This window comes from Spinacia oleracea, chromosome 6 (genome assembly GCF_020520425.1).
Source record: "Spinacia oleracea cultivar Varoflay chromosome 6, BTI_SOV_V1, whole genome shotgun sequence".
In the NCBI taxonomy this organism is placed as follows: domain Eukaryota; kingdom Viridiplantae; phylum Streptophyta; class Magnoliopsida; order Caryophyllales; family Amaranthaceae; genus Spinacia; species Spinacia oleracea.
The window spans coordinates 135,527,167-135,550,587 of record NC_079492.1 but is presented as its reverse complement, the minus strand read 5'-3'; the positions used below and the strand labels follow the sequence as shown (position 1 = coordinate 135,550,587).

General features: G+C 36.6%; 1 protein-coding gene across 1 annotated transcript; it reads left to right on the top strand.

The window, feature by feature from the left end:
* Positions 1-331: 331 nt before the first annotated feature.
* LOC110799385 (ubiquitin carboxyl-terminal hydrolase 8) lies at positions 332-20,793 on the top strand. Its single transcript, XM_022004640.2, has 13 exons — positions 332-739; positions 842-1,090; positions 7,791-7,932; positions 10,461-10,520; positions 10,600-10,695; positions 11,059-11,409; positions 11,506-11,646; positions 12,389-12,559; positions 13,805-14,062; positions 14,782-14,930; positions 16,580-17,110; positions 18,831-19,104; positions 20,373-20,793. Exons 1-13 carry the CDS (start codon positions 390-392, stop codon positions 20,484-20,486), a joined length of 2,886 nt encoding a protein of 961 aa, XP_021860332.1. The 5' UTR covers positions 332-389; the 3' UTR covers positions 20,487-20,793.
* The last annotated feature ends 2,628 nt before the right edge of the window (positions 20,794-23,421 follow it).

Below are 23,421 nucleotides of genomic sequence, written 5' to 3'. Positions count from 1 at the left end.
AAGCTAATTAACACCTACTCATACGAAATAAAGATGAAAAAGCCTAAATAATTTATTTCCCAAATTTTACTCACCTCTAATTAAAACCATACAAGTAATACAACTAGGATTGTATCTTCTTGTTTGGGTAATAGACAGTCCAATCCACATTCATCCACAAAATCAGCCCATAAATAATGGCAAAGGTCCAAAACCCAGGTACAACTCGAATCATCTAGACATCATAATAACCACAACCTCATCCTCACTCGCACTGAACTTGCGTAGAATCCACCTCCAGAGTCCAGACAATACCTTTTTCGAATTATGATTACGACGCCAGTAATTACCTCATCAACACTCCAAAAAAACCTCTCCAAATCCCCAATTAAATTCAATCATCTTCTTTCATGCCCTCTTCTTCGTCTTCTTCAACTCTGACTCAACAGCGACGCTTCAAATTCAAATTACTCTACGCTTTCTTCTCCCTCATTTTCTCTCTCCTCTCCCGTCTCTTTGATTCTCTAATCTTCTCTCTCTCCTCCGCCATGGACAACCTCTTCGATCCCGACGACTTTCTCTCCGTCGGTAACGACGCCACCACCACTTCCAACAACGACGATGGAGATGACGACGACGGTGATCTTCTCTACCCGCAGTCTCGCCGCCGCCGACGTCGTCTTCATTCTTCTCCTCCGTCATCGTCGTCTACCTCAACTCTTTATCTTCGCAGTGATCGTCTCTTTCTCGTCTGCTACAAGTATTCAATTCATACTTTTTCAGTTGATTTGTTTTGTTATTTGAGTAATGTGGATTCAGTTGAGCTGAATTGAGTTTAATTTAACTGAATTAATGTTTACAGGTGGTGGAAAGATGCGAGGGAGGGGTGCTTGGGTAGTAAGGGTGAAATTAAAGGCGATCGTTATACTACGGCGGAGTTGTCAGATGATGAGAATAAGAGGGAGAGTGATTCTGATGATGAGTTTGTTTTGAATTTGAAGAGAGAAGTGGATGATGATGACGATAATGGTGGCGACGATAAGGGCAAGGGTTTTTCTGGCCGGGAGTACGCTTTGATTACTGAAAGCATGTGGTTTACGGGGCTGAAATGGTGAGCAATTTTATTGCATTAGTGTGAACTTGTATTGTCTACTGTTGCATGTATTCAGTTTTCCTGGTTTTTTGTTAAATACTTACCATATTTGGATTGAAGTTCCTGTTCAAGTTGCCTAATCTCATGCACTAAGGTGACAGTACCACAATGCCTGTATGATGTAATAGCATAGTAGCTCTATGAATTCATGTAACAAAATTCGTGGGTCAAAGTGTTACAAAAATTTAGCAATAACTGAACTCTCTACACTTTGGATTTATAATTATTGACTTTGATGGAATCCTAATAGTAGGAACTTTAACACTAATGGTGTCTGTATCGTGCATTCCTGTGTGTTAAGAACTCTATGTTTGGGTAAACAAAATGTCTCTTCATTGGGAAAGGTTTGGTAGAAACTTCTCTTGTATAAGTGAAGATATAAATAAGAACTTACTACGCCCTTCTACACAAAACACAGTAGAATAAAGTAGACGAGAAGTGAGCATATGATTCTAGGTTATTCGGGAAAGTTTTTAGTTCAAGGTATGTGTTAGCGGGGCTTTGAAACTTCGAATTGTCTTTTTATTGGCACATCATGTTACTAAAGATACAACACAACGTGATATGAGGCTCAAATACTAATACTATCTTTTTTTGGCTCGGAAGTCACGAAGAATTACTAGCATATTAATATCTAAGGTTTAGATGAAAGTCACCCCTCACCAATATCAGGAAGGAACCCAAATTTACTCTACATTGGCGGTGTCATCCAAAATGTGTTGGAGGTAGAGGAGAGCACCCTTATTGGTGGTGACGATCTTATACTTCGTATGAAAAAGTGGTTACCACACATAGATAGTTGAACTTTAAAAGGTTGAAGGATGGAAGAAAAGATAGAAAATATTAGTAAGCAAATCTAAGAAAGATAAAAAAAAATATATTTCATCTTACTAACCGTAGGTAATCGAGCATATTGATCCACTATAATTTTCTAGCTCCACAAAAAATCACCAATTCTTAGCCTTGTTATGGAGTATGTAAATTCTTCTCACTACCACCATAGCTTTAGAAGGGAATCATGAAGGGATTATAAATAAAACAGAGATAGGTTTTCAAACTTTTGTGGAATACAGGAAACTATATTAGCTCTAGGAGGAGTGGTTGAACCCCATTGCAGACCAAAGAAGCTCAAGAAGAACATGGGACCATTTCTTATAATTGTAAATCTCGACCCTCTTGAATGCTTTGATATGGTTAGGACCATGTTTGAAACTTTACCCCGTTAAATATTTTTATTTGGCTAGAACCATAAACAACGTATTTATAGCCTACTTTTCATGAAGATTTCTTCTACTATGATAATCTTAGAAGCTATTTTGTTGAATCTAATAGGGAATTGTATTGGTGGTGCAAGAGGACTAAGGACTAGTTAACCTTGGTTTCTCATATCGATGATGTTCTTTTGCTTGTTTGAAGAACACTTGGATTGACTTTGCTTCAATCCATTAGGTTTTGTTCTCTATAACTTCCTTTCATCTCTCTCTCTCATGTCCATTGAGGGTATTATATGTCCGTCCCCACAGTAGCGTATAAGAAGGTGGCCTAGGCGTTGGGAGCCAACGCCTTTTATGGTATGATCGAGGAGATTTTGATGAGGCACACCCAAGGCGCGCCCCATTTTTCACAATTATTTTTAGTTTTTATTAGGGGCGTGTCACTTCAAGAGGAAGATTCTCACTGGTTCTCATTCTAGTGTGTTATCTTATTTGGGTTACAATTATTGTTGACTACACTTGGGTTGTTTAATTTTGATTGACGATGTTTGGATCTTGTTGGTAACAATTGTTGTCTTCTACTCTCTCCGTCCCTAAAAGATTATCCCTTTTGACTTTTCTCAGTCTCCAAGACATGATTTAAAACTTAAATATCTCTAATTTTACACGCGTAAAAATTATAAAAAGTTGATATACCGAAAACATATATTGAAACAAATCTAACAAGACCTTGCATGACTATATTATTTCTTATAAGCTAATGAGAATTCATGGTCAAAGTTTTCAAAGTTTGACCCAAAAAATTGCAATGAGGCAATCTTTTAGTGACAAAGGGAGTATAATTTTATATATTGTTGACTTCCCCTTATTTGATTGTTAGTAAATTGTTTCTTGCTTTAATCAAGACTGGCGCTCTTCCCGTTTACCTTTTTTGTATTGATGCTAGGAAGTGGAATAAGTGGAATAACCTTTTTTGGAGGGTTGAATGAGGGAGCATCCCTTAATGGTGAACTTCAATAGTTGTAATACCATGAGCTTGTATAACTAAGGGCTTCATCATCATGAAACTATATTTTGTGGTTTCCACTTTTTTGGTTAGTGCGGACTTTTTTGGTTAACATATTATGCTTGTAGGAGACTAAGTGGGTTGGAAACAAGGCAAGAGAAATAGCTCCATGGGGTTATAAGCTTTGGTATTCTGGAAAAACTAGGGGTAGGAATGGAGTAGGTATCCTTATTGACCGAGAATATATTGAATGATGTAGTGGACGTGTCTCGAAAGAGTGATCGAATTATGAGTATTAAGCTTGTGATAGGGGATGAAGTTGTAACTATTGTGAGTGCCTATGCACCACAAGCAGGACTAGATGCTTCAACTACACAAGAATTTTGGGAGGATTTAGAAGAAGTGGTGCAACGTGTCCCTAGAAGTGAGAAACTGATCATTGGTGGGGATCTCAACGGACATGTAGGCTCGAGTCGCGATGGATTTGAAAGCATTCATGGTGGTTTTGGGTATGGTGAGCGGAATGAAGCGGGAAATGCTATTTTGGATTTTGCATTGGCATATGACTTGAGTGTAATGAACACTTGGTTTGAGAAAAGAGACTCTCACCTAGTAACCTATAGGAGTGGAGATAATACGAGTCAAATTGACTTCTTTTTAGTAAGGAATGCTTTGATACAGTGCTACACCAATTGTAAGGTGATTCCGGGTGAGAGTACAACAACCCAACATAGACTTGTGGTACTTGAGTTTCGAGGTAGAAGTTATATAAGGAGGAGAAGACCACTAGTAGAGCCTAGGATCAAGTGGTGGAAACTTCAAGGGGAGCAAGAACTAAAATTTGTGGAAAAGGTGGCAAGTGAAGGTATTTGGGCCGGGGATATGGATTTGGATATAGACTCATTATGGACAAGAATGGAGCACACCATAAAGGGAGTTGCGAGAGAGGTCCTAGGGGAATCTAAAGGAATCATGCCACCAAGTAAGGACACATCTTGGTGGAACGAAGTTGTGCAACAAGCTATAAAGAGCAAACGAAAAATGCTATAAGGAGTTGGGAAAATGTAGAAGTGATGAGAACTACGAGAAGTACAAGGAGGCTAAAAGGGAAGCAAAGAAGGCCGTAAGAGAGGCTAGAGCAAAGGTGAATCAGGATCTTTACGCAAGATTGGATACAAAAGAAGGGAAAAAAGACATCTATAGACTTGCTCGAATGAGAGATAGAAAGACGCGAGACATCGGGAGGATTAAATGTGTGAAAGATGTTGATCAAAAAGTTTTGGTGGGAGATAAGGAAATCAAGGATAGATGGAGGTTCTACTTTGATAACTTGTTTCAACGGGATCAAGGGCGCGATATTGGGCATACAAATATCCCTCGGGATATGGTTAACTTAGACTTTATGCGAAGAATTCAAAAGAGAGAAGTCGAAATGGCACTGAAAAAGATGGGATGCAAGAGGGCAGTGGGGCCCGATGGTATACCTATCGAAGTCTGGAGATGTTTGGGAGAGAGAGGGGTTGTATGGTTAACAACTCTTTTCAACAAGATTTGGGGAAGTAATAAGATGCCAGTAGAGTGGAGGAAAAGTACTATCATCCCCTTGTACAAGAATAAGGGTGATGTCCGGAATTGTGCCAACTATCGAGGAATCAAACTAATGAGTCATACTATGAAACTTTGGGAGCGGATTATTGAGCAAAGACTGAGGAGAACTGTGAGAATTTCGGAGAACCAGTTTGGATTTATGCCTGGGAGATCGACTATAGAGGCCATTCATCTTCTAGGGCAACTAATGGAGAATTCTCGGGATAAGAAGAAGTATTTACATATGGTTTCATTGATTTGGAGAAGTCGTATGATAAGGTACCAAGGGAAATTCTTTGGTGGGCATTAAGTAGGAAAGGAATTCCGAGGAAGTATATTGATATCATCATGGACATGTATGAGGGAGTTTGCACGAGTGTGAGAACTAGTGTTGGTAAGACCGAAGAATTCCCCATTACGATTGAAGTGCATCAAGGTTCCGCACTTAGCCCGTTTCTTTTTGCTATAGTTATGGACGAATTGACGAGGTCAATCCAAGATGGTATACCATGGTGCATGATGTTTGCAGATGATATTGTGTTGATTGATGAAACAAAAGGAGTAGAAAGTAAGTTGGAGTTATGGAGACACACTTTGGAATTTATGGAGTGTAAGTTTAGTGGAGTCCAAGATAGAGACACAGGGGGGATTACCTTAGATGGGAAAATTGTCCAAGGCTCTGAAATGTTCCGTTATTTAGGATCTATTATCCAAGAGGATGGAGAATTGGGTGGCGATGTGGCGAATCAAAGCAGGTTGGTTGAAGTGGAAAGGTGCCACAGGGTTCCTATGTGATTCAGGCATGCCCCAAAGATTGAAGTGGGCAGTGAAACATTGTCACATGCACAAGGTGAATGTGGCGGAGATGCGCATGTTACGTTGGATGTGTGGGCATACAAGAAAGGATCGTTTGAGGAATGAGATTATTAGGAAGAAAGTAGGGGTTGCATCGATTGAGTTTAAAATGATGGAAAATCGTTTAAGATGGTTTGGTCATGTAAGCAGAAGATCAAGTGATGCCCCGGTTAGGAGGATAGAAGGGTGGCAAAATGATAGAATTGCAAGGGGTAGGGGAAGACCTAAGAAAACTTGGAGGAAGGTGATTGAGCACGATATGAGTTTTCTTGGGATTGAGGAAAATATGGCGTTGGATAGGACAAATTGGAGGAAGAGAATATATATTGATGACTTGATTTGACTTATACAGCTTTCATGTTTCTGTTTCTTTTTTTTTTTTTTTTTTTTTTTTTTAAATTCTTTTATTTTTTTTTATTTTTACATGCTATTTTGAAATGTACTTATTTTACTTATTCATTTATTTTAAACTTTACTTATTTTTTATTATCTCTTACAATATTTCTTCTATAATATATATACTTCTTTTCTATTATCTTACTTTCATTAATTCCACCTTCTCTTCCTTGCTTTTTTCTTTTTACTTCCTGCTCCTTTCTGGTTTGATTGGTGACAATAACGATCTCCTACGGCGATTCATGTTAGCCGACCCTAAATCATTTTGGGACTAAGGCTTTGTTGTTGTTGTGGGAATTAAAAACGATGGCCTAAGTTATGTGGTAAAGTTTGGGTTTTAACTTCATTTTTTTTTTGGAACTCATTACTTCTAGTATTATCGAATCTCTAGCACAGGTTAGGTATGGTTAGGGCACTTGCGTTGGCTTGAAGGGTCATTAGCATTTGACAAGAGGTGCTGGGCTACAATACATGGTAGAAGAGCTTGTGGATGAGGTTCTTAGCACAAGTTATCATTGCACCATCTTGCTCCCTTAGTGGAGTAAATGAAACAAGACAGGGTGGAATAAGCTGTGTGGCTATACACTCTGCACAGTTGTACAATGCCATTCATAATTAGGCACTTGTATAAGTCGTACTATAAGAATGTGCATTGTTTGTGATGCTATTTTCACATGAGTGCTATTAGTTATGGTTTCTTTTTATCGCAGGACTTTAATTTTGTAATAGAATGGATTTTCTGGAGATACGGAAAATAAGATCAAGAAGAAAATTTAAGGAAGGGCGATAGTCAATTGCATTCCGGTGCGGTTAAATCACCAAATAGAGCATATCATCATAGGCTTCGAGTGGCCAGACATTCTCTAAACAATGTTAACAAAGCAAAATAAAACTCCAATCCAACTTTTGCCTATTTCCTTTTCCCTCTTAACAGACTCACTGCCCCCTTCCCCAAGCTAGCTTTAACTCACCTGTTTGTATTACCTAAAGTGCCCCTTCCTCTATACTTGTTGCGTTGTAAAAACTTCTTGTTAATAGGGAGGGTTATTAATGAGCTTACTCCCCTTTTGTTTGGGGAAATGCTTGTAAATCCCTATGAAATTTTGTTTATGTATGGATTGGAGGTTGCTATACATGTCTTTGTTCCACTACTTGGTTGAATTTCCTAGTGGCTAGTTTTGCTTCATTTGTTGACTTGTTGATTGATGAGGTTAGTTCTTAGGTTATGTGTTTCTGCGTTAATCATATTCCAAGTCCCCGTTTAAGAATAAGCCCAAAAATTCCAAAAATCCCAAAAATCCTTCAAAGACAAGCTCCGGTTTCAGGCTGCATTATAAGAGTTAACCTATGGTGCCCTCACTTGGTTGGAATTATAATGTTGGATTCTCTTCCTAAGTTTGCCTTCTTATCACCTTAAATTCTACAAAGTCATCAGCCATGTCTGATGGTATTGTGAACCTGCATCAGATTGTGATCGTTCTTGAAGTTACTATTGGATTTTACATTCTGGGTCATCTGAAACGTTATTACTAGTGGTTGTTAACATGAAACATTTTCATATAGTGTCATGAGCATGAAGATGTCTTGCTTGTTCCTACAGGCATAGTGATTATTGCACAAGAATTAAGGATATGGGATGTTCTTTGGCTGCAGAAGATAATGAGCAGGATGTTTTCCCTATTCAAATAAGGCTTTATGTTATGCAACAGACCGATTCTTTGGTGGTGAAGATATCTCTGATGGTGAGCCTATCTTCACTATTTTTCAGGACAATAATCACAATATTGAAGTTTTCAGTTGTTATGTGTTCCTTTATCGTGCGATTTGCAATAAGGCCAGTTATGTTCTTCCTTCATTTTATTTCACTTCAACACTTTCCTAAAACTGAAATGCCATGATACTGGAATACACCCCGAAATGGAAAGTTTTTTTTAATTACAATTACATCTTAACCTTTATTTAACCAACCAAATTATACAAATATCTGATTACCCCACTCCTGTCCTAATAACTTCCTCTCTCTCTCAACCACCCACCAGATCACCACCATTGTCATGCGACCCAAACCCTCACCAAAACCACCATCATTCACACTCTCAATCATCACCAAAACCTCCACCAGTCAACCACCTCATCGAAACCAACTCCACTGTCACTACTCACATTAAAACTACCACCATTCATAACCCTCACCAAAACCACCACCACAAAAATTCCCACTTTCAACCCTCACCAAAATCACCACCAATCCATCACCTCACTACTTTAACCAAAATGACCAACATCCACCGTCATTACTCACATCAAAACCACCACTCACTATCTCTACTCAAATTGAAACCACCACCCACTCTCACCGTTATGGCGTTATCATCAAAACCACCACTAACCCTCACAACTAGCATCGTAATCATCATCACCACGAATACCACCACCCTAATCTACACCACCGCCACCACCTCAGCCCAATCACAGATGTTTAGAGAGCGGAGAAAGTAAGAAAATCGAATGTTTAGATATGGGCATCCCTAAAAAAAGAGCAAACCATTTCTCTTTCACAGAGGCTTATCAGATCTGAGACATTGTCCTACTTTTTTTGGCGATTATCGGAGATGTCGACAGTGCTAAAGGTCACAGTTTTCTGGGAGAATGACTTTAGTGTTTTGGTAGATTGTCCTTCATCTTCTTGTAGAACTCAGGTGCCTCATCATTGGAATTTACCTCTGGATCTGAAGGAGAATAGACGGATGATGAATGGGTGGTGGTTGGTACTTGTTTTACAGGGAGTAGGGAGGGGTTTTGGGGATGGGTACTTAATATAATTAATTGTATGGGCCATATAGCCCTTGCACACTCCCTAGCCACTTTCTTAAAATCTGTGCATTGAAGTGTGTTGCAAGTAAATAAAAAGAAATAAATTAATTGTTTTTCTCTATCATGTTCTGTTTTTTCTCGTTTTCTTGAGCTGTCTGTGAAGTTTTGGGTGTGCGGCATTCCCACACCCTTGCTCGAGTGCTTAAGTTATAACCCTCTTCATCTCTACGAGCTGGTCTACACTTTGTTACTGCATGTGGAATTTAAAAGAGTAAATCTAGACAGGACTTTTCAGCCTTATCGAATATGAAATTTAAGGGGTGAAAAATTAATTACCGAACTTTTAACAGATGAATTCATTTGGTTAAGGCAGTTAAAATACCAATTTCTAAGAAAAATCATAATCCTTGGAATAATTATAGTAGTCATGAGATGTACTTCTTAGAGAAGTTAGAAGGGTCTTGATTATTAGGCTTTAGCATCCAGTGATTCCAGTCTAATAGTTTAATAAAAAGAAGCAAAATTGGATGCTTGAGTTAAGGTAAATATCTGAAGGCATACTTCTTTAAGAAGGAATGCGGTTCTTTTTTTCCTTCATAAACTGCTTAGGTTTTCAGTCATGTCTGTTGAGTTTGTCGTCCTCATGTAATTTATATATCTCCGCATGCTCAAATTTAAGGGTTTGGTAAAGATAAAACAAAATTTTCTTATTACAGTTCCTGGGTAAACTTGTGAGCTGTTATCATCTGTTTATACGTAACATTATGTAGAATCAAAACCTCTTATTCTGATTTCTGAGATCTGTGTCACCCAACCCTGGGTAAATTTGTTTAGGTATTGAGTCAGAAACTGTTCTGTTGAGGGACTGAACTGCTTGTTTGGAAACAGCATATTTTTTTAAGAAACTGAAGAGATAAGAACATTTAAATTACAAGATTGCTTTGACAATTTAATTTAGACCCTGCCTTTTGTATTGTAGAAGATGTTTTTCTAGTTCCATTGGAAAAGATAGTTTTACTCATATTCTGTACATTACTTTTTCTCAGATACACTTTGAAAAATAAGGATGAGCCATATATATAAATATATAACTGCATGAGTATAGATTTTATGCAATATATTGTCGAATATTCCCTGCAAACAAATGTTGACATTTTTCGTTCTGAATGCTCACATAGCTTGATAAGCATGATGAATGATTTCGTCAAGCATTTAACATGTAATGCTCTAACTAAGGTGTAATTGTAAACATTTTTTTTTCCTCTAGAATAGTGGAGTAGGGGATACAGCCAAATGAAAATAAAGCCTAAATAACCAACGATTTAGGCTTTTCCAATGCATTTTGATTAATGTAGTACATATGTCAGGCTACACTTTTATTATTAAATATTCAGTAAGCTGGTTCCATGTAATTTCTCTCTGACATTTACCTGACGGGAAATACGGATATTTCCAGGATAATCCAATCCAGCTTTACAAAAGTGCTTATCAGATCTTTGACGTGCAATCCAACTTGGTATGTCGCCAGTGAACAAAGATTTTTTTTTTTTGGTATGCTGTACTGAAAGATTTTCTAACTGTATAGAATTGAATAGGTTTGTATTTGGGACTTCTCTGGGCAGATGACCCAATTCTTTGAGAGAGGTGGTGCACTATTTCCAAATGGCTGTCCAGGCCAAGCCCCTGAAGAGGTAATTCCTTGTTTCAGTGACGCATCTGTTATGTTTGCGATAATTAAGTCGTTCATTATTTTGTTTGGCTCCAAATATCTCCTAATTGATATTACTGCCTCTTGATTTTGGAGGTTATCTATTCTCTGTTAAACATGTTTTGCATATACTGGCATAGCATAGGCCGTTTCCAGCTGTTACTCCCCTCCCAATGGCAGGTTCTGAGATAATTGGTGAGGGTTTTAGTATAGTTACCTATATAACTTCGGTCCTCAATTGTGCGAGAAGAACAATCCTCAATTGTGCAATTGACTTCGCGTATTTTTTGTTTTTATGTATTCTTTACACAAGCAACTATCTAATTAGTAATATATTTTACTCTAGGTTCTCCTTGAATTACAAGTTTACGGGCCAAGTTTTGGCAACAATGCAGGGGAAAAGAAAACTGAGATTGCAATGCAAGGAAGTTCTAGCAGTGGAGATTCTTGTGGCAGCTGTTCGATAAAGATGGATGGAACTGTTCAGAGCTCATCTTCACCATTTCTCAGTTTGCAATCATGCACTCATAGATATGGAGAAACTGGTGTTCTTGGTTTGACTGGACTTCTCAATCTTGGGAACACCTGCTTTATGAACAGTGCGATTCAGTGCTTAGCTCACACTCCGAAGCTAATTGATTATTTCCTTGGAGATTTTAAGAAAGAAATAAATTATGAAAATCCTTTAGGCATGAATGTGAGTGGCTGTTTAGTCTTTACTTGTCCTAATGCGGCATTGGCAGCTCTGATGATGTCTTTTCAAGTTTTCTAATTGTTTTGTTTGTTTGGCCAGGGTGAGCTTGCTTTGTCGTTTGGGGATTTGTTAAGAAAGTTGTGGGCTCCAGGTAGGATGCCGGTTGCTCCAAGATTATTTAAGTCAACCTTAGAGAACTTTGCTCCTCAATTCTGTGGTTATAATCAACATGATTCCCAGGTAAGGTCTGTTTTACTTTGAGTAGTGTCATGGGACAAGCTTCTTTTCCTTCCAACTAGTCCTCTTAGTCTTTACTGCAAATTGCAACCTGTATGAAGTACAGAAAAGGACAACAACTTTATAGTGCAGCTTGTACCACCTTGATGATGGTTTCCTCATTGCGTGCAAAAGTGAAGTGAGAGTGAGAGAAAAGTTCCATTATGGACTCTGGTGAAGCCAGATCTGTAACTTCACACCGTGGATTCTTGTTTCGTATTACTAGTGTTCTATTCTGCTCCGCTGATTACTTAAAAATTGTTGGACAATGCTTTACCTTCTGGTGGACTACTAGACAGAATATGAAATTCTGCCAGGGGGCCTTTGTTATCATAGGTGGCCCGTGGCCCCCCCTGGATCAGTTGTTTGAAATGGTGATGGTGGAGTGTTGATTGTTTATATGCCTCATGAGTCATGCCATTAATTTTCTCTTAAAAGAGGTACAGATGCTTGCGCTTTCGTTCAGCACAGTGATTTCAGATTCATGTTACAGTCATATAATGTTAAATTGCTACTAACAAGGTGAAACTTTTGAAGAGTTTAAGGTTTTAGAGTTTAACCCGGCTCCTGCAACCAGACTAACCTGTGGTGTGAATCATTGTCTCGTAGTGTGAATCATATAAACGAGAAATGCAATTTATTAAGTTTGCGTCTTAGTTGTGTGTTGCTAATATCTATCTCATCCACTGAACTCTGCTGATCCCAGGAATTTCTTGCTTTTCTATTGGATGGGCTCCATGAAGACTTGAATCGTGTGAAACACAAGCCATATATACAGCTTAATGATACAGAGGGCCGTCCAGATGTTAAAGTTGCAGATGAACATTGGGAAATTCAGCTAGCTCGTAATGACTCCATAATTGTTGATCTGTATCATGTGAGTCTAGTGTCTTTTCTGTTTTTTTTTTGTTTGAAAATCATATAAAAGTGCAGTAATATTATACTTTGTTTGTCTGTTTCTGTTTTTTTTGTCTTTTCTGTTTTTTTGTTTGATCTGTATTGCTTGAAAATCATATAAAAGTGCAGTAATATTATACTTTGTTCTTTAAAGCTTGAATAATTCATACTTACACATGCTATTTTGACAAAGAGTTCTTGCTTAAGACCAACAAATGTTAGTTTGTAAATTTAGTCATAATAATATATCTTCTAAATATCAACTTTGTTTTGCGAAGTCATTGTTTAAATAAATATTTAAAGTCCTTAAAGATATTAATGGTCAACATTGTGTGTTGGCAAGCGTGAAAATCAAAGTTTGCTTTAACCTTTTTCCACAAACTTTCATTTCTGTACTGAGCTTTCTCAGGTTATATTTTGAATGGTATTAAAGAAAAGGTTGAAGAATATTTTTTCTTTTGTAAGTAGAAAAATATTACTTCCCCAGTTCTTTATCTAGTGCTGCATTTGGAGTTTTTTGTTTGTCAACGGCTCAACGCACAACTTTGACCATTGATCTTTAGTTACTTGTTAGTAAATTATAAAAAATATGATATTTTGAAAGTATGTATCGAGAAGAATCTAACAAGACCCGACATGATTATATTTTTCCTTAACTAAAAACCGGAATAGATTATCAAAGCATAAATGTGCATAGTGTAAAAACCGTATGTTGCAACAAAAAAAGACGGATAAGGTGTCATCGGAAAGAGACCAAAGATCAGAACTACAAGCGGTTCCTTTGTATGTCTCCAATAGAATAATCTGGGAAAGCCTGACAGCCTCAGCCCATAAAGAAACTAACAAAGTTTCTTTTTTATCCCACTATAGATCACGAGGGACAGAAAGACCAGTAAAATACTACCATTTCGCGCCAACTATACACACCATAAAACTGCCGTAATCCCATTTTGCCAAAGCAACTTCTTCCTCTTCTTTGCGCCAGACCCTGCAAAGTGTATATGCAATAAGATGCTTTAAATAAAACATGTCCAGATTCCAGATTCTACAAGTAAAGCTTTCTCCGAGGGGTGCAGGGTTTGATGTAAATTGTTGTTGCTTGGTAGTTGTGTAGTGCTTGCCACAAATTTATTTTTGTGAAAGGGGGAGATTGTTGAATTATTTCTCTCTATGCTTTATGGGCCATCTAATCTGAAGTTTGCTATTTGATTTTTCTTCTGTTTAGGGTCAATTTCGATCAACGCTTGTTTGTCCTATTTGCAAAAGGGTCTCTGTCACGTTTGATCCGTTTATGTACCTGTCTCTCCCTTTGCCTTCAACGACTATGCGAACCATGACTGTTACTCTTTTGAGTACTGATGGGAGTATGCCGCCATCACCACTTACTGTAACGGTACCCAAGTCTGGAAGGTGCAAGGATCTTATTCAAGCCCTTGGCACAGCCGTTTCATTACAGGATGATGAGACACTCTTTGTAGCTGAGGTATGTTATGCAATTGATGATTGATTTTATAATTGAACTCATCCAACTGTTTAATGTGGTCTAGTCATGTCTGAGAAGTCAGTGGTAGTATATTCCCGCCTCCTTCCTGTTACCAGATCACGCCGTTATCTTACAAAAGTTTATGTTGGGAACCACATCATGCCAAGTAGATTTTCAATGTGAACCTTGTTTCTATTCTTTTGGACCTGTGATTAACTAAGGTTGGAAAAGGCTGTAAGATCAGAAGCTTTGTGAATGCACAAATTCTAGTAATTACATTATTCTTACTTTTGCAATTGTCAGTAGATAGCTAACGATTTAAGACTCAGTTTGTGAAGTGTTTTCTGCTTTAAGTTGCTGATGAGTATCGAATTGATTCCAATCTGTCTGATATGGTTCTTTGTTGTATATGGGCTAGTCTCAACCAGTTTATGATGAGAAGTTCCCTTCATTGGAACCACTTGAAATCTGATGCAGATTTCTGGACAATAATACCTCGGAGAAGTTAAAGTTTGATGTCTGTTAGATTAGATGGAGTTATGGTATAAGCCCCTCGAATAATCTTAGAAGTTTGGTTTGGGAGTACAGGCAGTTGCTTTCTTTGAAGCATAAAATTCTATCTGTGCAATGGTTTCTTTGTCATCTTTTATTTGAGATTTTAGCAAGACTAGTCTGATTGATTGTTCATCATCATATGTGAAATTTGTTCTTTTCTGAAGGTATACAATCACTGCATCCTCCACTCCCTGGAAGTTCCGTCTGATTCATTAGCATTGATAAGGGATTGCGATTACCTTGTTGCTTACCGCTTACCAAAAGAGAGTGAGAGCAGCCTGTTGGTGGTTTTCATGCATCAGCGGTGTGAAAGGTATATATCTTATTTGTGCTTGTTTTACTTCATGCTGTTAACTGCTAAGGTCCCACCTGATATTATCAAGAGTACCCTTCTCAGTTGTTCTCATCGTGTTACTTGGGTACTTGTGTCCGACATGTGTACATGTCCAAGTGTCCGGCTCGGCTAGTAAAAAAGTTCCATGATTCTGGCCCAAAATGAAGTGTCCAAGTGTCTACCCATGCGAGTGTCGGTACTTTAGGTGAATGAAGAGTCCGAGAATCATAGGTTTTTCATTTATAATCTCCATAAAATGGTTGCTAGTTAGAAGTAATATTGTCAATCCGAAAGCTAATGTAGACTTCATAAAATGGTTGCTAGTTAGAAGTAATATTGTCAATCAGAAAGCTAATGTAGACTTTGTTTTGATTTTGAAATTTTGTTCAAAAAAAAGTGCGTACTGGAGTATGCCGGTGGATTGGTAATCTCTTAAAAATCATGATTATTATTGGTTTTAAGTAATCTACCCCATACCACACTGTGAACGAGGCCAATAAGCTGTAGGATTGAGGATAAAAAGAGCTGCAGATTTTGATGAAGATTTATGTTTCATCTTTTTTTCTGGTCTAGCTTGGGCTGGTGAAATGTACGGGCATGCTAAGTCTCATAAGAAGACTCATCTTAGAAGCATTATATATTGTTGTTTATCATGCCAGGAGCAAAATATTCTGTAACTAAAGGACTGATTCTGTTTTGTTTGAGTTATTTCGACTTATTTTAGAAAAATAAGTTAAGTTCAAAAAAGTTAAGATAAGTTAAGACAACAAAGTTTTTTGAGATAAATAAGTTCAGATAATATTCAGCTAAGAGGTTAGTTGTAACTACGTGACTGATAATGTTGAGTGATTCTTCACTTCTTTGTCAGGCTTTCAGAGATTGTTCACCTATGCTTTCTTCTTTTCCTTTATACTTACGCCCTGATATTGGAATGAAGAAAAAGGTTGCAGCCTTATGAGAACCAAGTCTATCATTAAACAGTGAACCAACTTCATCTGTCAAAACTCATAAGTAAAGCTAACGAACAATATTTTCAATCCATTTTAATCTTTATTCCATACTCTTGAAGGAATTTTAACGTAAATACAACATACTTCCTCCGTTTCTTTTTATTTGCAACACTTTGCCTTTTGCACTATCCTCATACTCTACTTTGTTTATGTTTTCATGATCTATACTAACGGAAAAACATATTCATGCGGGATCTTGTTAGATTCATCTTGATGTATTTTTTCCGAATATTATTTTTATTACTTTTACTTATCGAATTAAAGATATAATTGTTCAAGTTATGCGTTGACAAGCGTTAAAAACAAAGTGTTGCAAGTAAAAACAAACGGGGGAATATTATTCTTTAATTACTAATATATTGCTGTCGTGGTTGGCAATAACTGCATAATAGGAAGAGTAAAGACCAATAATTAATTATGATTGCTTATACTGGAATTGATGTAGGTTATGTGGAGACAGATAATGAGTAATTAAGGACTGAGTTCATAATTGATTAAAAGAGTACGATATTGAAAGTGAAATGGAGTGGTACAAATAGAGAGTTGATTTATTCATCTTTTTTCATCCATTTATAGAGAATTATTTGTCTTTCTTTCATGATCATTATGTTTTCTCAGGCAATTTGGCTTTCGTATGGGAAGGCGTAGCTGGAGTCCGTTTGGCATTCCTTTGGTGGCAAGGATTCCTAATATTTCAGATGGATCTCAGATTCATGATACATTCAAAAAATTGCTCAGGCCTTTTTTGAATATGGATGAAGATGATTATGATGATATTGAAAACTCAGATAGTGAGCTAGAGAGTTTTCCAAATTCAGACAATTCATGGAGCTCAGATGATGAAATGGGAGATGACTTGCATGTGCCCTCTGATTTTCAGTTTCATATAACAGATGAGCGAGGTATGTTGAGGGGCCGGAGGATAAAGGTGGGTAAAGTTCTGGATGTTTCTGTTGCATCTAATAAAGTGTACGTGCTTGTTAGCTGGTCTAAACCAGTGTTGAGGCGGTATGATACCTGTCGTCTCAGCTTGTTGCCGGAGGTCTTTAAACATGTATTTGCTGCTATGAAACCTCAAGAATCAGTTTCCTTGTACAAATGCTTGGAAGGCTTCTTGAAGGAGGAGCCATTGGGCCCAGAAGATATGTGGTTAGTATATAACACCTTCAACATTTTCTGCATTACTTATACTGTATTAGCTTAGTTAATTATATTATTGTCATTCAATGGGGTATGACTTATAACTACAGTTGGGTGTATTACAATGTGTAGGAGAGAGGCCTTCTATTCAAGCACCATATGCCCTTAAAAAATTTAAATCAATTGAGATCATGGCCCCATAACAAAGAATTACATAGGGTGGATATGCATCCTAAATTTTCAAAATCACCACATTGTACACACAAATTCGGACCCTTATCCATATCTATACTCGAGCACAGGTAACATAGGTGAAAGTCCATGATGTAAGGAAAGTAAGGACTAAGGACACCATTTTACTGAACTTTAGATCGTATTAAATCTATTAGTTGAAGTTGCTAATTTTTACTTGTTGGCAAGTCATAGCAGACTGATATGGTTGGTAGGTTTCCATTGTCAAACATCACTTGGATTGAAAATTGGGATGCTGTGCTGTTCCTCATAAACAAGACTAGTTATTCCAAATTGAGTTTGTTTTGGATGATGTCACCTAAACATTGAGTAGCATAAAAAGGATGATAAAATTTTCATATCCTTGAAGCACATAGAAGATGAACGACGCTTTCCCTTAAAATTTACTTCCTATGTGTTACATTTCATTTTCTCCGTTTGGGTTGGGCACAAAGATTAAGAAAGGGAGTAAATATAAAAGTGTCCATGTGATGCCAAACAATGGAGAGTCAAAAAAAGGTTAGGTAACAATGGTAAATATAACAAACTGTATTAAAGCATATCAAAGGTAGAAATGGTGTAACTAATATGCAACTTCCGAAACAGGGAAGTGATGCAATTAAAATAATGGAGAAATTTTATTAGTCTGTTTTTAACAGATCCTTATTGAAAAGATTTCTCAGAAATAAAAACTAAAAGTAGAACTTATTTTGTTGGTGATTGGTGTTCAGTTGTTTTGAGGAGATGGAATGATGGATAAAAGTTGACTATGTATGTCATTGCGTAGAAAGGCTGAAGACGTCTGAAGTATATTGGTGTACAACATATGTTAGCTTGACATTTACGTATACTTAAGGGTAATTTGTTATTGTCGTGAGGGCAACTTTTGACAATAATGTATAGCTGTCAATCCAGTGTTTGGGTTGGGCTTTCTAGTTATTTGTGTTGCGAGCTGCCCCCCCTTCCATTTTATCGTCCCAAACAGGGCCGGGTCAATTATCTCATTGTTCAAGTGACCTCACGTCCGGTCATATCTCGAATCGGGTCTGTTTTTGGAAGTTGACTGGCTAAAGCGAAGAATTCGGCTTGAGAAAGAAAAAACTACTTTATTACTCTCATTTTCCATTTCACATATGACATATCCTTGATTAGTTTGAGCACTTCTTTTTTGGGCTTGGTCCCACACTCCTACAATTATTTATTATTTCTTACCTTTATATTTTGGACCCATTATCACCTTATTTTCATTATACGTGTGATAACATTTCTGGTAATCTACTGTTTTTAAAGCGTGCTTCTCATTTTCACCGAGAATTTCCATTTGTTTGGGAATTCTTATTTGCATTTGAACATTTAAAATCAAAAGGAAGCATTTTGATGATTTCTTTGTTGAGTCAGGGTTAGACTTTAAACTGTTTATGTAAAGCAGCTGGCCACTTGTTTATCTAAACCTCATGCTTCTTATATATGACTATTTATTTTCCTGCTTATGTTGTAGGTATTGTCCGAGTTGCAAAGAACATCGGCAAGCGAGCAAGAAATTAGATCTTTGGAGATTACCTGAAATTTTGGTTGTTCATCTGAAAAGATTCTCCTACAGCCGGTTTTTGAAAAACAAGCTTGAGACATATGTTGATTTCCCCTTGGAGGAGCTTGATCTTACGGGTTTCCTTGCCCACGAGAGTGGTCCAAGATTGAATCGTTATAGATTGTATGCTCTCAGTAACCACTACGGCAGCATGGGAGGCGGTCACTATACTGCTACGGTTTATGTAAGTGCTCCCTTTCCAAATAAATCCGTGCATATTTTGTCTCAAGTTTGCGAAGTTAATGTGTGTGTCCAGTATGTTTTCTTGGTGCTAATTGAGAATTCTTGATTTTGAGAATACTACAAGGGGATAATATATGTACTGAGAAAAATAGTGCATTATTCAAATTGTCTAGAAGAGGTTGTATACGATGTGTCTATTCTACTTAAGAGGCTTACTCAAGAGGTTAAGTGACCCCAAATCACATAGAAGTCCACTCTTGCAAAGTTGACTTGTACTGCTAAGCTCCTTGGCTCAATTTACCCTTTTATTATCTTTCTTCAACTACTTGCCAAAAGCTTGACGGGTAGATGTGGACTATGCGGCCTACCTTTGGTTTTATAGAAGGAGGGAATAAAAAAGCTGGCTTTTAGTTAGGAGAGTGAGGGGAACTGATGTGGAGACAAATCAACAAAGAATCAATAATTTCAATATTTCAAAGACTCAGTAACCCTTTGTTTTAAATAAAGGGAAGCTCCAGTCTATTCCTGTTCTTTTCCGGGTTTGGATTGGACCGTACAAAAACATGGAATTCTAAATTCTGTTATCTGAATGGACTGGCTCTTTATTGGTCTGGATTGGTTCAGTCCATTTTTTCGGTCCAGAATAGTTTTTTAACAGCCCTATTGAATACTGTATTATGTAAATAGCACTAAAGGGAATCTAGAGTTACCACCTGTAAACAAACTTGATGGCTCAGAGGATTTTATGTTAAAAAATAAATTTCCTCTTTGTCTGTGTAACTCACCTACGGATCTTTAGAGAAACCTCTCTTCTCAATTAAAGCTGAGTTAACCACATTTGCAATGACTTCTGTAGCATCTTTTATTTTTATTGATAGCTTTAGCTTCACAAACGTAAACTACTATATAGATAAGAATTTGATGTGAAACTTTGTTATAGTGTGACGCACTGTTAACTCCTTTAGAGCCGTATGCATTGACTTGATAGAAACTTTTATGGTGTTTGAACAAGAAGTTGCTGGAATATAAAATAAAGATAAAGATGCTAAATTGCATTGAAATTAATAATTACTTTCTATTTTGAAAAGAAATAGTTTGAGAATATAGTTGTTTCCTCATTGTTTAACACTTCAACGTTGCATATTTATTTACTCTGGTATCTGGATCCTTTTGGGAATTTCTTTGTCTCACAATAAGTTAAATTTTTAATCTTGGGGTTTTAAGTTGCGTTGTGCTTGAAGTTCTAAAATTGTCTGTCCCCTTGTGCAGCATGGTAAAGGGTGGTACGAATTCAATGATAGCTTTGTTGAACTGGTTAGAGAAGAGGACGTAAAGACTTCCGCTGCTTATGTTCTTTTTTATCGCAGAATCTCCGATACTTAATGTTATTGGTTAGTTTTTGTCTTGTTCGGCGTACAATTGATGCTGAAACCTAGATTAGATACACGCAGGACACATTTTTGTGCAGGTTAAGAATCACAACCAAGCAATCAAAGGAAGGAACCAGTGTACTATTTTTTTCACTTTAGATAATTAGATGTACATATATATGCATTCTTAGGAATACGTCATGTTTGGTGCTGCTGGCTCCTGCCTTGAAATTTTCTGAAATAGACTGGGCATGTTATGTGGGTAATGTATAAACTCCAGTCATTTCAGTTCTATATCAAGAATTCAACTTTTAACTTGAGTCAGTTTGAATAGCTTGGCAATCAATCTTGGAAGCAGAACCTCATAACATAGGCTTTGGGTTATACACTTATACCATAGCTAACTAATTCACTAACCTCCCCACTAACTCCACCTTTGAACTAATTTAACAAAATAGCCGATAGGTAGTGAATTGTGTTCAGTTCACATACTCATTTTACATACCGCTAATTGGGTATTACCCAGTTTTACTGATGACCCAAAACATATGATAAGTGCTTCCTGGAAAATGTTTGAACATTTCTCACACTCACACTTCCTATTGAACCAAACTATTTTGGAATCTTGTGCAATCACTTGAACATTTCTCACACCCACACTCACACTCACACTTCCTATTGATAAATATTGTAGTATGTCATTTGAGAATAATATGTATTTTATTATATATGCAGTTTAAGAATAAAATTGGTTAATCAATAATTAGTGAACTAATTATTTGAGTAATTTTTTTTATTTGTGGAAAATTTTATTTTTATACTAATTTACTTATAGCGTATAAGAAATTTTTAACTTATAATTGTATATTTAGTTACAAAATTGAAATATATTTTAGAGGAAAAAACACACATTTAAGTTAATCAAATATATAAAATTCGGCATTAAAACTTTATACATACAGAAGAACGATTTTCTTCTTTTTTAATTGTTTTAGAGTCCCAAATTGTATTGTTGGAGTGATGGATAAAGCTTAGCATGAGCTTATAAGAGGTCGGTTCAAGGATGAGTATCAATCATGTGTGCACATGACATGGCGCGACGATGTCATGTCACTTATCAAATCATTGTGACACATGAATAGATGTCATAGATTACCTTGGAGATTTAACACGGAGTAATATATATAGATATAGATGTTGGCTATTACACCAAGCTTGATAGTTATATATCTGCTTAATTAATCACACCAGGTCAAACATCAAAACTTGATATTGGGAGTATAATGACATTATAATGTTTTCTATTATCAATAGAGTAATTCATATAGCGCAATGCCCCGAGTCCTGTTACGGAATTCTCCGTACTATCTGCTCATTCTTTTCATCCTCAAAACATACATCCTCTTTCTTTTTTTTTGATAAATTCAAAAATATCACATATTGAGGGAAGATAAGAAGAAAATATCTTAAATTCCTTTGAAGTCGAAAGAATGAGGAAGGGAAGAACAAAAAACAATGAAAAAGAAAGTGGGAAAGGAAGAACGAAAAAATAAAAACTGAGAAGGAAAGGGAAGATCATGAATGGAGGCACAGAAAGGACGAAGAGGAAAGAGGGAAACCTAAAAAAAAAAGGTTGTGAAGAGTTGAAGACTGAAGAGTGAAGACCGAAGAGGGAGAAGTGACTCAACAACAAACGTTGGATGAAGATGACACTTGGCATAATCTGGACAAAGAGTAAATGAGTAGTAAAGAGGTTGAGGTAGGGGTATAATCGTAACTACACTATTGCTGCAATAGTAACTTCAAGTTTGCATGTTTTAAAGTGTTAGGATACATCCTCTTTCTTGTGTGAGCATCATAAGGCCGATTTTATCTCAACTGTCTACGCTGAAGGTTAGTAGTTGATGCATCCGGTGGGTACACAATACATATAAGTCTCTCTTGTGACCAAATTAGACACAAGTCCACCCAATACAATATCTTTTCAAATACTAACACAGAGTATGTAAGTACCAATAACATAAGTACTCTTATTGGTACTAATTAGTAGCAACATATTGATATATCAGTAACACGTTAATTTAATATCAATACTAAACTAATCAATGTCAATATGAACCACTGTCCATTTTGGACATGAGGCACTTTTGACATAAACTAGAAAAGAGAAAATTCGTTTTCCTCGAAAATGTTTTGCACCTTACCAAACGGAGCCTAAATGATTCCATAATTTTCAAGTTTGACATCATTACTCATTAGGCCGGGCTCTATCCACGTGTTTTATCTATTCACCAGATTTTCAATGATTTGAACTTAATTGGACTTACTTGAATTGATTAGAATTTAATTTATTTACATATAACTTTTGTTTTTTTAAACTTGTCTAAACTTAATTTTTCAAAATAAGTGAAAATAAGGTGAACGAAGCAAGGCCTAAATTATCAATTGTACGTACAAGATAGAGAATGATCATCACTTGACGAACAAGCAGATGATCGAAAAGGGAAATCATAGTTTAAAATTTGTGTTATAACAATCATTGGAAAGATTACGCTAATTTAAATTATTTCAAAGGCATTCTTGCTTCACATAAGGAACTTTCAAATACAAGCAACTTTGAATTGCATTTCTTTCAAAGTTTGATTATAATGTAACGTAACTAACAGCACCCACATCATCCAAATTATCTTCTTGAAGGAGTAAATTAACACATAAAAAAAGTTTTAGCCCCACCTTCAATTAATTAATAGTTTCTTTTTTATATTGATATGACCAAAATGGTTAAACTCAAATTTCATTAGTTGATCAGCTTTCTATAGTAATTGTCGCTTCAACTAACTTATTATGTTCCCAAATAAATGTCGCTTTTAGATATTAATGTAATTTTCATTTAGATAGTTTAGATCATTGCAACCGGTTATTGATATGAAATTGAGTGGAAAACATAA